This window comes from Hevea brasiliensis, chromosome 6 (genome assembly GCF_030052815.1).
Source record: "Hevea brasiliensis isolate MT/VB/25A 57/8 chromosome 6, ASM3005281v1, whole genome shotgun sequence".
In the NCBI taxonomy this organism is placed as follows: Eukaryota; Viridiplantae; Streptophyta; class Magnoliopsida; order Malpighiales; family Euphorbiaceae; genus Hevea; species Hevea brasiliensis.
The window spans coordinates 106,772,828-106,789,690 of NC_079498.1; the positions used below are offsets into that span (position 1 = coordinate 106,772,828).

General features: G+C 35.2%; 3 protein-coding genes and 1 pseudogene across 11 annotated transcripts; 3 read left to right on the forward strand and 1 right to left on the reverse strand.

The window, feature by feature from the left end:
• LOC110666876 (auxin-binding protein ABP19a-like) lies at nucleotides 1-615 on the forward strand (annotated as a pseudogene).
• Nucleotides 616-1,279: 664 nt separating this feature from the next.
• Nucleotides 1,280-8,266, forward strand: LOC110664462 (tRNA(His) guanylyltransferase 1). 9 transcript variants are annotated; one of them, XM_058149128.1, is made up of 14 exons: nucleotides 1,280-1,812; nucleotides 1,902-2,033; nucleotides 2,161-2,205; nucleotides 3,292-3,461; nucleotides 3,578-3,663; nucleotides 4,437-4,544; nucleotides 5,300-5,435; nucleotides 5,533-5,556; nucleotides 6,079-6,139; nucleotides 6,231-6,275; nucleotides 6,553-6,649; nucleotides 6,887-6,979; nucleotides 7,134-7,238; nucleotides 8,011-8,266. In XM_058149128.1, the coding sequence occupies exons 1-14, from the start codon at nucleotides 1,709-1,711 to the stop codon at nucleotides 8,131-8,133; spliced, it is 1,329 nt and encodes a 442-aa protein (XP_058005111.1). In that variant the 5' UTR covers nucleotides 1,280-1,708; the 3' UTR covers nucleotides 8,134-8,266. The 9 variants fall into 9 exon arrangements, 7 of the variants coding, with proteins under 7 accessions (XP_058005111.1, XP_058005108.1, XP_058005109.1 ...); XM_058149126.1 differs by having other exon boundaries at nucleotides 1,281-1,812; nucleotides 6,480-6,649; nucleotides 6,894-6,979; XM_058149125.1 differs by having other exon boundaries at nucleotides 5,300-5,556; nucleotides 6,008-6,139.
• A 1,503-nt stretch (nucleotides 8,267-9,769) lies between these two features.
• LOC110664506 (protein NODULATION SIGNALING PATHWAY 1-like) lies at nucleotides 9,770-11,914 on the forward strand. Its single transcript, XM_058149122.1, has one exon. The coding sequence runs from the start codon at nucleotides 10,168-10,170 to the stop codon at nucleotides 11,794-11,796; it is 1,629 nt and encodes a 542-aa protein (XP_058005105.1). The 5' UTR covers nucleotides 9,770-10,167; the 3' UTR covers nucleotides 11,797-11,914.
• A 503-nt stretch (nucleotides 11,915-12,417) lies between these two features.
• Nucleotides 12,418-16,486, reverse strand: LOC110664521 (E3 ubiquitin-protein ligase SPL2). The gene is made up of 6 exons (XM_058149129.1): nucleotides 15,933-16,486; nucleotides 14,742-14,843; nucleotides 13,755-13,925; nucleotides 13,480-13,601; nucleotides 13,094-13,213; nucleotides 12,418-12,870 (listed from the first exon to the last, which is right to left on the reverse strand). Exons 1-6 carry the CDS (start codon nucleotides 16,305-16,307, stop codon nucleotides 12,579-12,581), a joined length of 1,182 nt encoding a protein of 393 aa, XP_058005112.1. The 5' UTR covers nucleotides 16,308-16,486; the 3' UTR covers nucleotides 12,418-12,578.
• Nucleotides 16,487-16,863: the final 377 nt, after the last annotated feature.

Consider the following 16,863-nt stretch of genomic DNA (forward strand, 5'->3'; position numbering starts at 1 on the left):
ATGCTTCACATCCTCTTTCTTGTTGCTCTCCTATTCTTCCAATCCTCTCAAGCTGCAGATTTATGTGTTGCAAAACTAAAAGGTATTGGGTATACCTGTAGGAACCCTGCAAATGTCACAATTGACGATTTTGTGTTCAGTGGCCTAGGCGTTGCTGGTAACACTACAAATATCATTAGTGTTGCTGTGACCCCAGCTTTTGTGTAGCAATTTCCAGGCGTAAATGGTCTTGGCCTATCCACTGCACGGCTAGACCTTGCAATAGGTGGAGTTATCCCAATTCACACCCACCCTACTGCCTCTGAAATTCTCTTTGTGGTCTATGGAAAAATTACTGCTGGATTCATTTCATCATCTGCAATTTCTGTTTATGTAAAAACTCTTAAGAAAGGTGATGTTATGATTTTTCCACAAGGGTTGCTTCATTTTCAAATAAATGCTAGTGGGATACCTGCACTCACTATTGTTACCTTCAATAGCCCTTAACCTAGTTTGCTAATTCTTGATTTTGCATTGTTCGGCAATAACTTGCCTTCTGCATTTGTGGAGAAAGTAACTTTTCTTGATGATGCTCAAGTGAAGAAGCTCAAGGGTGTTCTTGGTGGCATTAGCTAGGCTTGCTAAATTTGTTTCTTGCTAGTATCCCTTCTTTAGTGTGTTATAGTTGGACTAATTATATTAATGTGTTCTTATTCTTTGAACTATGAATTTTTCTGATCAATGTTTAGTGATAATGTGCTAAGGATTAGAGAATTTTTCTTAAGCATTGAAAGATGATTGTATTTTGTTTGTCTCATGGTATCTAAAGAATGATATATCCTAGTTGAGTTTGTCGCAAATATGTGAATCTCCATAATTTAGGTAATGCTATTCATATAATTTAAAAAAAAAAATGTTAGTAGACAAGTTTTACCTTTATTTGGATGGGGGGAAATGGAGAAAAGAGAAAAGAATTGATTTCTTTTCCTTGTTTGGATATTAAAATTCAAATCAGAAAAGAAAAGAAAATATATTTCTTAACTCTTTGTATTTGACCCAAAAAATTTTAATATTTTTTTTAATGAAAAGTACTTGTATACAAATACAAACATCATTTCCTTGCTCGAATTTTTCTTATAATTTCTCTTATATTTTAATAATCTATTAACCATAGAAAAAAAAAGATTTCTTTTTTAGTTTTAGTTTTAATTTATTTAAATAATTAAATTTATATTTAATTTTTCTAATTTATTTTTATTTAATACTACTAATTAAAATTGAATTAAGGTTTTAATCAAAATTAAATTTTAGCTAGAGCATAACAAACGCGTTCCCTCGCTGCCTTGCCACTGCCGCTGAACACCCACGGCCTTTCTCTCCACCAAACAGCCACATCTGCACCGATATTTCCCGCAGCCCATCACATCTGGTTCCTAACTTCAAAACATAGCCTTGTCCTGTTTCTGGCTAGTGAGAATAGACCCTCGCAACACAAGTCCACCGTCCGGCCTTCAGAGAACAGAATCGCCACCACCAAAGACCGCCCAGACTGAGGCAACGCCGGAGGACCTAGTCCTGTCGACGGACGTAGACCAGATGCGGATTGGTTTCCGGCATCTGACCCGCCTCCTCCCTTCCCCTGATTCTACATCAGTAGCTTTTTACACTACTTGTTTGATAGTTTTTTTATGAGAGAAATTGACACAATAGCGAAGCAAAGCAGAGTGTAATGGCAAACAGCAAATACGAGTACGTGAAGTCATTCGAGGCTAATGATGAGGTCATGTTCCCTAACCTCATTGTTGTTCGAATCGATGGTCGTGATTTTCGAAGGTAAATCTAAACATTTTGAAATCCTGCACTACTGATCTCTTGGTTACTTTGCATCTGATTTTACTACTTCCTTTTCTCCTTTGAACTAGATTCTCCGAAGTTCATGAATTTGAGAGACCAAATGATGAGAAAGCCTTGAATTTGATGAATGCTTGCGCAATCTCTGTTTTAGAAGAGTATCCTGACATTGTCTTCTCCTACGGCTTTAGTGATGAATATAGGTGCTTTAAATTTTGTTGTTCTTCATCATTTAATTATTCCTGTTTGTTGTAATTTGAGCACCGTTTACTTACAAATAGTGCTTGCTAAGTAAAAGATTCATGTAATTGTTGTTTATATGACTCGCAGTTTTGTTTTCAAGAAGACAACGAAGTTCTACCAAAGGAGAGCCAGGTCCTCTTTGATGAGTTTTTTTTTCCCCTCTCTTTTTAAATTGTTAGGAACTCTCTTGCCTATCTCTGCCATTGCCAATGATGAGACAACGATCTTTTACTATTTTCAGCCATAAAAACTTTGTGGCAATTCCATTTACATTGTTTAAGCTGTGTCTAAAATGTACCAACCTCTTGTACACAGGAAAAGAACAAGAAGAAAAGAAAGTAAATTAGGAAAAGAAAGTTAATCTATAGCAAATTCTTTCCTTCTTCTGCCTTTGTATCTGCATTTACTTCAATGCAACTTTATCTACAATTGATTTCTCTGCTGTAGTATCCATGTAAGATTTAATTGGTTATTCAGCTTTATGTTATTTGTATCTGATTTGTAGAATTTTCTACTGCCTGTAGTGTAGCTGCCTTTTAGTTGTTTTTCATATGCTTTCCCTCTTCGTGCAGTTTACTTGCCATCATCTTCCCTGGGACATCTTCTCTAATGAACTCCATTTGTAATTGGATTCTTTTTGTAGGATCTTACATCTTAGTTCATAATGTCTTGATATATTTCTTTTATCTAGTTCAAGAAAATTTGTCTTCAAAGATACCTATAAGATTATACAATTATGATCCTGTCTGATTTCACTGATGGGATTATTGGATATCAGATTGTTAGGCTGGGTTAATTATGTGAATTAGTCATCAACTCAAATACAACTAACAATAGACTTCTTTGACGCTTGAAATCCTGCCTATCCCCATTAGTAAAAAAAGCATAAATCTAAGAGTTGCATGCTGGTTTACATTGTTTTTATGGTGATTTTTGTTTAACAGTGATATTATAGCTGAAGTAATGATGGTTTGCAATGACTGTTGATAAAGAAATGGTGGTCTAGAAAAGGTTTGGTTTGATGGTTGATTCCAGTGGTTTGTGGTAGGCAGTACTCGATGGTAGGAAAAAATGGTGGTTTGAGCTGTGTGTTCCTTTTCTGGTGAGAGAAAGAGGGGCTGGTGACCTAGGGATAACTTAAATTAGGGTGGTGTTTATGTCAGAAAACTTGGTTGTCTTGGATGGAGTATTTATTGGTTTATTGCTTCGAATGTGCAGCAAAATTCTATCCCTCATTGTTTCTTTTTTCTCTTCGATATATGCTACAAAATGGAAGGAGTTTTTCCCCATGAAAGATATGAGATATCCCCCAACATTTAATGGGCGGGTTATATGTTGTGCAACAATAGAGGTTCTACAAGAATATCTTGCATGGAGACAGAATGACTGTAAGTTTTCAGCCAAAGTTACTGAGCTAACAGTATTTTTTTAATTGCAAATGGCAAACATCTTTTTAAAGCAAATTTATGTTTTGAAATGTATCATATATGTTCTTTTCTCACAGGCCATGCTAATAACCAGTACAACACTTGTCTTTGGAAGCTGGTTGAAAGTGGGAAGACTGAAAAAGAAGCGCAAGAAATTTTAAAGGTCCTTTTTTCTCATTCTCCTCATCGTTTTATAATGTTCCTGTGTGTGCATGTATACACATAAATAGTTACTTATGTGTTATGTATGTATTTGTGAATATGTTTGTATTACTTAGGGAAAAGTACAAAATATCCCGAGATTACGCACTTTGACACTTAAGGACATGTGGGTCAATTTTTGACAAAATGGTATCCCAAGCTTTATTCCTTTAGTGCTTTAAGGACAAATGTTGTTACGCCATTAATTTTGTTAACATGCTAGTGTAAAATAAATAAAATAAAATTTTTTACTGAAAAAATATTAATTTAATTTTAATATCATTTATAGGATCTAAGATATTTTTTTTAAAAATATTATTTTACTAGACTCACACTGCTACACCAGCAAAATTAAAGGCATTAAAGCATTTGCTAACAGATTAAAGCTTAGGGTACCATTTTGTCAAAAATTGAACTAGTGGCCCTTTTGTGTTGAAAGTGTGAAACCTCATGGTTTTTTTTTTTTTTTTTTTTTTTTTGTACTTCCTCAATCACTTATATTAAGTTATGGATATGTTCCTTTTAGTTTCCAATCCCTCTAATCTTATGATAATTGTGTCAATTTGTCCCACTATTTTTGTCCCTTTTTATAGTCTTTGTTTCTTGCAGATTTGTCTTACAAATTTGATTCTATCCTCCTTTATTTTTATGTTTTCCCTAGTCTTGCATATCTCATGTATTTTCTCAAACCATAATGTTTATCTCTATACACATTTCATCTGTCAATTTTTGCAGGGCACTCAAAAGCAAGAGAAAAATGAGCTTCTCTTTCAAGAATTTGGTGTCAACTACAAAAAACTTCCTGAGATGTTCCGTCAAGGATCTTGTGTTTTCATGACACAGGTGATATATCTCCATTCTCTTTTAAGTATAATTATGGTTCTAATGCACACATATTCTATTTCATTTTTATTGGAGTGTTGTCAAGGATATTTTACATTTTGAATATATTATTTTCAAATTGTCATGGGAAATTCGAAATCCCTATTGTTTTGGGATTTGTTGAAGAAAGAATGATTTATTTCACAACATTCCCATGCAATATCAAAATGAAGGGATGGAATCTTGCTATCAGATATCTCCAATTATTACTTGTCCTAAAAGATCAATGTCGACTTTGTTGACAATCTTGCATAGATATCTGTACAAAAGTAGCCATCTTCTTGTTATATCCATTGAAAAATTGATGCTATTTGGATGTTCCCTAAGACACTTACAATATTTGTTTTTGGCATTAAAATGTTAAACATATATTCTTCACTTTTGTAATGCATGTAATACTTCCTATATACTACTGAATATGTTCAGCCTCATTTGGTATGAGGAAAGTGGTGAAAGTTTTAGACAGATTGGCTATGCATTTCAATTCTCTGTGAAGATCAAAATCCCATGCTAATCTTTTGGTTGGCCAACAATTTGACAATAAGTGCCCTTTAATTCTATATATAAGAATTGGCTTTCATTTGATTCTTTATAAATTGAAATAAATGCATTTTTAAGAATCAAAAGAAGTTGATAATTAATTTCATAATTGCTTTAGGTCTATCTTATATATGACATTAACTTTTTAAGCTAATATCTTTGTTGGAATACTACAGGAGGAAGATATTGCGAAGTATAGTGAGAACGGTACTCCTGTCAAAAGACTACGGAGAAAGGCAAGAATACTCCATTCAGAGAACATCGCTGGGAGAAGCTTTTGGAATGTGCACCAAAATCTTCTTAAGCAGCTAGGTTGTTTTGCAGAAGACATTGGTAAAATTAACCCTGATTACATTAGGTCTTTCCTATTTGAAAACAAACTGATGCCCTCTACTTGGATTGTGATTAGAATTGATGGATGCCATTTTCACAGGTAAAGTCTGGCAATATTGTCAATTGTTCTTGTTGGAGCAATTATTTTTTCTTTCCAATAGCCTCAATGCAATAGCAGTTCTGCTTTTCTGAAAATAAATGAAAAACAAATCATTCAGTTCTTTTGGAAGTTTTAGAATTTTTTGTAGCCTACGTTTATGTAACTTATAGATTATAAGTTATAACTCAGGAAATTGCAATCCCTTGATTAGGTTTTTTAACCAATGGATAATGCGTAACCAGGCATATCTAAGTCGCAGGCATAAATTCCTTGTATCCATGCTTCTTGCTTTCACTGTACATGCAAATTTTATTGCAACTTCAAGTTAGTATGAGTTATCTCTAAACACAACAGACCATGATGTTGTCAACTGTCAAGTCTGATGCATGATTTCTTTTTGCTTTCCTAGCTACCTTGCCAGGAAATAATTCAGTTTTGTTGTTTGTGGTAGATTTTGTGATGTTCATGCATTTGAGAAGCCCAATGATGTGCAAGCTCTGAACCTTATGAATTCATGTGCAGTGGCTGTTTTAGAAGAGTTTCAAGATGTTATTTTTTCTTATGGTGTTAGTGATGAGTACAGGTAGCAGATTTGTGTTCCTTACTTTGATGTCTTGAATCTGTATTTGGACCTGCAAGTTCAGTATTCACATGTTTAGTTGTATAATTTTCAGCTTTGTTTTGAAGAAGGATTCTAAATTTTTGCAGAGGCAAGCCAGGTATTTCTTTAACCCTAGTGAGCTTAATAACTGCAATGCCCAGCTCTCCTTTTCTATTACACATGGCACATGCATGGCTGAAGGGTCTAAGTTGTCTATGTAGCCATTGCATCCTGATATGTTACTTGAACTTCGGCTTCCACTGCACATAGTCCTCCTGACCTATTTTTGATATATTATTCATTCTCAATTCTGCTTGTGCAGTGGTATCGTTTCTGCCATCGTTTCATTCTTCTCCTCAATGTATGTGATGAATTGGAAATCTTTCTTCCCGCAGAAAGAACTCAAGTATACTCCCTCCTTTGATGGAAGGGCTATATGCTATCCATCATCTGAGATTCTTCGAGATTATCTTGCTTGGAGACAAGTTGATTGTGAGTAATATTAACTAAATTTATTAATTTGCATAAGTGTTCTAGACTAGTACTTTTTTGACCTATAACAGTCTACATACTGGTTTTATCGAGGTTTGAGTTGCATATTGGATGCTATTTGAATGATTCATTACTGGCATTGGGCCTTGAGTTTTAAGCTGTCTAGCATTGAATTTGTTCTTTTTAACATGACTTGAAGGCCAATATCAGTATAATAATCTTCCATTCGCTCTTGAGATTGCAGGCCACATCAACAATCAATACAATACTTGTTTTTGGGCACTTGTTAAGTCTGGAAAAAGTAAAAGTGATGCACAAAATACTTTAAAGGTTTCGTCCTCTACCTCTCTCTTCATCTCCTTTTATTAAATGCCCTATGCTTGTTAATCATAGTTTTGGCATTGATGTTTACAATTTTCTTGGGGAGGCAATCACTAGATAAATCAGCGCTTAGTCATGTACTGCAAATGTTCTTTTCATGCAGGGCACTCAAGCACTGGAGAAAAATCAAATTCTTGCACAATTTGGTATTGACTACAATGCATTACCAGCCATTCTTCGCCAGGGTTCCTCTGTTTTCAGCGTAAAGGTTTTTTTTTTTTTTTTTTTCACATTGGAACCCCCAATACTGTTTCTTAATCATAACCTGTGTAACTGCTCCAAGCTAATAATTAGTTCCATAATTCAGATTACTATCTGTGATTAAAAATTGATTCGGAAGAATATTTGTTGTTTCACATTTGCTTCTTTATGTTGGCATGATGACCAAGTTTTCATTTATTGACTTGTCAATTGGAATTGTCACTAGTTTAATTGGAGAATAATATGCTGATCTTATGCATATGAACGCCCTGAAGTGGTTCTTAAAGGTGGATTTAAAACACAAGTGTTCTCCGCTTGTCCAAAGAATATAGTCACCTTTTGCATATTATCCATATCATTGTGCTTCCCTTTATGGGCAATATTGCGACATCCTATTAATGTGTTCTTTTAACTTTTTTATTTTCCTTCTTTTTCCCTCTATTCATTCTTTATTATTCACTTTTTCCTATTATATTAACTTGTTCCTTTTTTTTTTATATTGTTTGAAAAATTGTAGTTTTATTTTGCCTTCATTCATGACAAGGATGATTTCCTGAAACTTGGAATGCCAACTGCAAGAAACCAAAGGATGTAATATCTTTGGTGATTCTAGATTTTGACATGTTCTTTAATACTCAAAAGATGTCTGAAATTGTTTTACAATATTTGACAATTAGAGTATAGGTTATTATTATGCTATGTATTATTCGATCCTACTAATAATATAATATTTCCTGTTATTTTCAGTTCTTGAAGCTCAGATTTTGTTTTTTATGCAGGAGGATGTTGTGATACATGAGTATGGATCATCTGTTGAAAAACTACGAAATAAGGTAATCGTAGAATATTGTAATATAATTGAGCAGAGTTTTTGGGAAGCACACCCAGGCATCCTTGATTAGAGGCCCCAGACACCAGCAACAACGTTTTTGTTCGCCTTGAATGTTGCCTTAGGGCTGAAATATTGGGAATGTTTAGTTTTATTATTTGAACATTATTTTTTTGATATAGTATAAAATTTGCTTTGTTGTCAAATACATTTCTTCTATCCCCTTTTAAGCCAAATGAGGCCGAAATCTCTCTTTTCAATCATTCCTTACATTTGATAGTAATCCTTCCCAATCATATTTTGTTTTTCTTTGCGTAAGCTTGAGCACGGATGTGCAACAAAGTTGCTTTACTAGGCATAACCATCTCCAGATTTGAATATAGTACCTTTTGTCTAGAATTTATTACTTGAGCATAGAAGTTTATGCATATATATTTAAACAAAATATTAGATTCGACTCAATGGCTAAATAGTAAAATATCTGCCTTGCGCAAAAGATTCGATCTTGTTTGTGGGCTATCGGTTTGGAAGATGTATGGCTAAGCATCCTTAGCTTGGTGAAAGCTATTTATTTCACCTTGAAATCACCTTCAGCAGACAATTGCACACATTGAGAGAGGATACTCTCTGGACTCTAGCCACAAGACTCTTACTGCAATTCCCCATCCAAACCTGCAACACCATAGGATTCATAGAGACCCCAAAAGTTAGTAACATGATCAACCACTACATTTTTCACCTCCTCCCATCCATTAAGCCCACCTTCGATCTTCGCTTTGTAGTCTCTATACCTTGATAATTCTCACCCTTAACAGCAAAAATCTTCCTATCATTTTCCACCATACGAGGCACGAATGCCTGTGAACCAGAAGCCTTTATCATTTATTATGAGAATACCACAAGGCAGATGGCACCAAAATGGACATGAACATATACTTGATAAGCTCAGTGAAATAGAGAAGGATATAGAGGAATTTCTACAAATTTGGCAGCACATAGTAGTATGTATACAAGTGTTGCTATTCTGACTCAAACAAGTCCATAAAAAGGGAACTGTACTGGGCCATTACCTAGCACAAAATGAAACTGGTTTCCAAATTCAAGTTGAAAGTTACAGTGCTCACAAGTCAATGTTGATGGCTCAGGTAAAAGTAGAAAATCTACCATGCTGCCTAAGTTATAGAAAACAAACAGAAACTTGTCTTCTTCATTGTGTTTGGGTCATTCTGACATCACTTGGCATTCTTTTATTGACCCTTTGCTTAGTTCCACTAACCAGTTTCCAGAATCAACAAACGGCAGCATAATAACAATCATAAACACGTTTCTTTCCAGCAGGATTAGCAGACCTGAATCGAATATCGAATCAAATCCTAGGAAGGAATGAATGTCAAGAAAAAAGAGCAAAAGGAAGAAACAAAAAAGAAAACAAGAACACAGCAAAGTGTTGTTCAGAATAAAATAATAAAACAAACAAAAAAGGAATGGATTGGCTAATGGCTTGTGGGTTGGGTCCATTTTGGGGTCTCAAACAAGAACGTCATTATAATAATAAACAATAACAATTTGGTTGTAACTCCATGATTTCAAACTAAAGAAATGAAATTTGGTTGTAGATAGGTCTGTTTCAATGCATAATACAGGGTCCAGAACAGGCAAAGAGCACAAGCAAAACAAAATAATAATAATTTTTAATTAGAAAACAGAGTTAGCCGGCTGTTGGCAATTAAAATTCATCCCCAATCACAATCCGCTAGTTCTCTCTCCCAACCTTATTTGCAGACCTCAACCAAACCGTGACATACAAGAAAATAAGTTAAATGACTAAAAACAAAGAAGAGGCATAGTCTCTATTTCTCATGCTTGTCTGTAGCCTGAAAATGGGTTAAAAAAAAAACATCAAATCCTCCAAATGAACAGCACCCCTAAACCTTAAAATATGCTCTCTGCCGTCTCCTTTCAAAATTTGCAGCTAACCCTCTCATTTTTTTAAGCACACAAGTCTAGTGGTTCCATCCTTTATGTTTTTGGTCAAAGAACAAGCATAAATCATACTCGTATCTCTCAGTTTTCTCTCTCACGCTCAAAACACATTTTCAGGCACAAAATGACTCTTGAAGAACCAGAACCAAACCTCATCTCAGATCATGTATTGGATTGGTTAGAAGATTCAGTATCTTTCCTGCCTGCCTTCTTGGATGATTCTTACAACTCCCCTGATATAAATAGCTATCAATGGTGGAATCAAACTGAAGAAATTTGCCAAGATCCAATTAACACTAATACTAATCTCAGCAGCACCACCTTCAATGCAGATTCCACCAGCCTTATAGGAGCAAGTAATCCCACCTCTTCCAATCATCAACAACCTTCCAATTCTTCTAGGAAACGGGAAGCTCCCGATGACCCAGTTCCTAAAACATCCCAGAATCATCATCAGAGAAAGAAACAGAATGAAGATCAAGATGGTGACGTGGTGGCAGGGAAAAGATCAAATGGGAACAAGAAAGGAAATAGTAAAAGCACAGGAAATAATGGGAATAGCGGCAAGAACAAGGAAGGAAGATGGGCAGAGCAATTGCTTAACCCTTGTGCAGCTGCTATCACTACTGGAAACTTGTCGCGTGTTCAACACCTTCTTTATGTTCTCCATGAGCTTGCTTCATCCAGCGGAGATGCTAACCACCGGCTGGCGTTTTATGGTCTTCGAGCTCTGACTCACCACCTATCATCTTCAGAAACCTCTGCCTATGTAGGGCCTATATCATTTGCTTACACAGAGCCAAGGTTTTTTCAACGATCTCTAATCAAATTCTATGAGGTTAGTCCTTGGTTTGCCTTTCCTAATAACATTGCAAATTCTTCAATCCTTCAAATTCTTGCTCAAGAACTAGATCACAAGCGCACTCTTCATATTCTTGATATTGGGGTCTCCCACGGTGTGCAATGGCCCACGCTTCTTGAGGCCTTAACTCGGCGACCTGGAGGACCTCCTCCTCAGGTACGCATCACAGTCATCACTGCCACCGTCGAAGATGATCAAAACACGGAGACCCCATTTTCAGTAGGACCTCCAGGAGATAATTTTCCCCCAAGACTACTCAGTTTTGCCAAGTCCATGAATATCAACTTGCAAATCAATAGACTTGATAACCACCTATTACAAAATCTCAATGGAAAAATCATTAACACCGACCCTGAAGAAAACTTAATAGTTTGTGCTCAATTTAGACTCCATCGTCTAAATCACAACACCCCAGATGAGAGAACCGAGTTCTTGAGGGTTTTGAGAAATCTGGACCCGAAAGGAGTGATACTCAGTGAAAACAACACAGATTGCAGCTGCAGCAGTTGTGGGCATTTTGCAACAGGATTTTCAAGAAGAGTGGATTACTTATGGAAGTTTTTGGACTCAACAAGCTCAGCTTTCAAAGGCAGAGAGACTGAAGAAAGAAGAGTAATGGAAGGAGAGGCAGCCAAGGCATTAACGAATCGTGGAGAGATGAATGAAGGGAAAGAGAAATGGTGTGAAAGGATGAGAGGGGTAGGGTTTGTAGGTGAGGTTTTTGGAGAGGATGTCATTGATGGAGGTCGAGCTTTGTTAAGGAAGTACGACAATAACTGGGAGATGAGAATAGAAGAAAAAGATGAGTGTGTTGGGTTATGCTGGAAAGGGCAGCCGGTTTCTTTCTGTTCATTGTGGAAGTCGGGCATGAATATTAAAGGGAAATTATAGTTGAGAACAGTTGCATTGCAGCTCCCCTCTCCTCTCCTGTTTTAAGCTTTTCATATGTAAATTCAAGTGAGAAAAAAGTGATGTGTAGGCTGGTTTTTGCAGTCCTCTGTTTTTGTTAGATGCTTGATTTTGTTTTACCCATCTTTTTGCTTGAAATAGAAAGTAAAAGGAAAATTGCATTAAAATTTGATTCTGATTTTGATAGAACAAGTTTGCCTTTATTTTCATTTGTTGGCTTCTGCAGCCATATTCCACAAGTGCAATGCAGTTTAATACATACAGCTATATTCCACTAGTGCAATGCAGCTTAATACATATATTCCACCTCCATTTACTGTTGCTGACATGGATACCAAACCAGACTGGTTATTTTGACATGGTACTAACGTGCAGGATAATTGCCAAGTCCAGCCTGTGAAACAGTCTTCTGTGATTGTGAAAGCTCCATTATAAGCTTTTTAGCATTTTATAAATTATGCTATGCTTTTCTTATATTTTCGCTTGCTTTAAAGATAAAAATTAAAGAAGATGAATCTGGTTTGTTAAGCCAACAGAACTTTGGTTAAGTATGCCAAAACTTGGAGTTTCAGCCAGATGGCACCAAGGAACTTGAAAACAAAAGGACGGAATCATGAAAAATTCTATTAAGCAACATCGAGCTGCACATTTACTATTATCAATAAGTACGCATCCTACGTGTATACACAATTACTAAATATACTTTATTCATCATCAGAATATCTGTCCAATGCATACACTTAAAGAAAACATCTCTTGGTTCCTCAGCATTCAAATATCCTCATAGAATTGCGGACTGCCTGTCGACAGAGAGGACACTTCGGTGATACCTCACGTTCAACTGATATAGCACAGAGTTGGCAACAAACAAGATGCCCGCATGGAATGAATGCAGATCGTCTTCTCCTCATCAAGCATATCACACACAACTGTCCATCTGGCACATCTCCTGCTTCCTCATCTGCATCAATCAGAGGGGCATCACCATTGCTAGCAGCATGGTTTTGTTGCTGAGACTGTCTATGCTGCCTCCATTCTTTCCACCTATTCCAGTTCCTGAAGAAAAATTGTTGATTAATGGATATGAAACTGAATAACATTTATTTCTTCAATGAACTAAATAATATCTGATAGATAAATATCTCTTCTTTTCATAATCAGTTCAGATAGATTGCATCAAACGAACCAACTTTTATTGCCACACTTCTCTGAACTAGAAACTCATTCAGAAGCTTCTATAATTCACAATGTTCAACAAATGCATTTAGGGCAAAAGTACCTCACGACTGCATAGCTGAGAACACCAATTGATAGTGAACCAAGAACAATACCGCTCCACAACAGTATTTTTGTTTTGAAGGCAAGATCTACCACCATTTGATCTTTACTCATATCGGACCTGCAATAACAGAGAAGAAAATTTATTCATTGTAAATATATTTTCAATCACAAGTGCAAAAATTTGCCTGTAAAGTCATATAAAATCAGCCTTTTAACAATGTAATAATGTATGCTATTGGCAGAAGTTAAATATTGGTACGTAAGATGTTATTCCAAGAAAACAACCAAGAGTACAATAGATTCCATCAAGATACATCAGATTTGCCAAAAGTTTGCATGTCCAACTACAAGATCAAAAGACTGCTCAAGAACAAGCCCACTTACAGAAAATAGGGAAGATCCTTGCAAGATTTTATCTCAAGAACTCCATTTCTAGAACTGCAAATGCCAACAGCATTGATCTCCTTCCCTAATGAGAGGATTTTCTCCTCATCAAGCAGCCCAACCTCCAAAACAAAGCAAATTAATTATGTCAGACCTTAAAAACAAAAACCCTTCAATTGCAATATTAGGAGAATATGGAAGGAATTAAATGTCCAGAAAGCATTGAATTCATTTAAAGAAATGTAATGTAGCACACTAACTACTTTGGAACTTACAGGGTATTCATGACCAAAAAGTGCCTGAAGGAATGTATATGGAGAAGCATCAATAGGTTGCAATTGATGATACATTGTTGTAAGAGGCAGAGGATGTCTTGAAGCATCCATATTCACAATAACATAATCTGATTGAGGCCATCGACCACCTTCAACAAGAACAAAAGGAACCTGTCAAATAAGTATAAAGAAATGAGTTAAGTCCACCTTCTCACATCCATCAAAATAACCCACTTGAAAGGCCCTAAGCTTTATTGAACAAATAAAAAAAGTAGTACAGATCTCCATAAGATTATTAGAAGCATTCAGTGGCAAACGAGATTATTAGCATATTAAAAGTTACAGTCTCAATGAGAGTAGAAACTGAAATAAATCTGATAATTTCTTGTTATTTTTGTTTTAAGTAACTCAACTCAATAAAGCCTTCATGGGAATTATGCAGGTAGAACAACTCAGAAAACTGGACGATGACACTCCAAGAGAAGAAGGGGAAAGAGAACATACAAAGAGAGAGATAAATAATACAGTTCCAGCAAATACTTATCATGCAAGTTCTTCTCTTCCCATTCAAATTTTAGTAGAACTTGTGAAGGTTTAAAAACCCTAATCCATTCAGGAAGGAAAAATCCATCAACCACTTCAAGGAGTCCAATTCCATGTGATGTATATTTTATCTCTTCTTTTACAAACATATTTTCTATTCTATTTTCTATAGCAATTTTCTATAACAAGAGAATATCACATTCAAACAAAGAAACTTGTACAGTATGTTTTACGAGTATAACTATATAACAGGAGCAAGATTTCACAGAAGAAGTACTAGTTCAGAAGAAACATGTAGACAGGCATCATATCAATCAAATATCAATATCCATTACACTGGACAGTTCTAAAAATTAAAAGTAGCATTGCTTTAGCATTTCTTGGGCTCAGAATAATATAACGAGAGAATATCCACTAAACTAACAAAAAGGAGAATTGAATTACCGTTCGCAATGAGATTGATTCTTGTTCTCTCCAAGATCTGCCAAAGATAGCTCGTAGATCAGAAGTCCATCCAAAGAAGCCCTTCCATTCATTGTATATACACTTCACAGCACATAAAACAAAATCCAAATCAAACTTTTTACTACTTGAGAATCAACTATAAAGCAGCAGAGAGATTCCAAAGAAATATCAGATTCAAATTGTCATAATTTTAAAGATACATTATGTACTCAAAGAAATTCAAAATTTTTAACACATGACCTAATAATCAAGTGGGCTCTCCTGAAAGACTTAGAATCTAATGATTCTTTGCCATCTATATTTCATTTCTCTATTCCACATCTTTACTAAGACCACATCAATATAATACCCTATGTAATTTTAATTTTCTAACCATATTTTTAGAGTGACAATACAAGCAAACTCAGACAAGCACTAGTATCTTTGTATCTATAGCTGTTCTCCGATCTCATTTTAAGCTTCAAATCAATTTATTCCATCCATCAACAATTCTTAAAACCTATTAGTTGGCACTTCCAGCCTAACACAACCTCAGCTGCAATTCCTATGACATTTTGGAAGCTCCCATGGCCGCAAATTTTGTCGAGCTTTAACCATCTATGATCAAACCTAAACACACATATTAGCTCCTACATACAAAATTCTACAAAATATTTGATTTTGAGCAACTTCTTAAAAACTCTACAGAACAGTGAAGGCCCAAAGACTTTGCCCCACTAAATAAACAATACCTTGAATGTTGTGCAACATGCCTACAAACCCAAAATCATATTCTGTTTTAACAATGTTATGAAATTATCTCTTCAAGAGGTCTTTGCTAATAGCAACATTTTATTGGATATATTCTCAAAATTTTCCTCAAAAGAAACCTCCCTATTGGACTTGGCTATCTATATACATATCCCTCATTATTGTATGATTTATGAACTGCTTATTTGCAAAACAACAATTGCATCAGATACTCAAATATACATGCTTAACAAATAACAATTATACAATCACATAAACATAGATATATAATTAAAAGTTTTATCCAAAAAAAAAATTCAACGGACATTTCATTTCAGCAACAAATTAGAAGAATAAAAAAAAATCTACAGGTTAACAATCTCATAATCTGATGTAGAAGTTTGATGTGTAGAAATTATTTGAAATTGTTTGTATACATACAGTTTGAATTCTCTGTACAATAACAGCCTTATCACCAGATTCATGCGCAACCAACACATTAGACCTCCAGTTGCCATCGATGGCAGATTTGGCCTCTACCTGTCCGCGTACAATCACGAGCTTCTGATTTTGGTCTTGGTCAAGATTCTGGTTTTGGTTTTCATCGGACGGCTGGGGAAGGTCAAGGATGGAGCGGAGATCGGAGACTCTAAGGGTAGGAGCCTTGCGAATTTTACGAAGGGCTTTGGAATTAGATGTAAACTTCAGGAAGGAACGGACGGCGGCATACGCAAGTGCTACGCCGAGAATCGCTCCGTCGAAGGATAGGGCAAGTTGGGAGACTAAAGAGGCCAGGGCTTGCTCGTGTGAAGACATTTTCTTTTTTGGAATTTTATTTTACTTATATCACATTTAGTGGTGGCGCACGTCAGGGGCACGGTGGCCGTCAAGGTGATAGTGGTGGAGAGAGTTCGAGAAATCGAGTGATCTAGTGAGCTGAGAAGAAGGGTATAATACTATTTCCGGGGAGAAATGGCGGTTTTCGTAATTTTGTTCCGGTTAACAATACGGTACCGTTTTTATGTTCTTCTAAATAAATGCAAGGGAAGTAGAAACTATAATTTGGAGGCTTTCTTATTTGACTTATTAAATAAATGTGTTATTAAAATTATAAACATATTTATTGTTAAAAATAATATGAAATAAAATATGTTAAAATTATAAAAATTAAATAAAAGTAATATAATAAAATACTTAATAAAATTAACTTGTAAGTGTATAACTTACAGAAGGTATTTACTTAATTTATAATAATTAATTTATATGAGAAATTTATAAATTAATTTAAATTTATAAATATTTAAAATTTTAAATAGTTATGTATTTAATTAAAATATTTATATATGGCTAATATGTAATTGACATGTTAGAA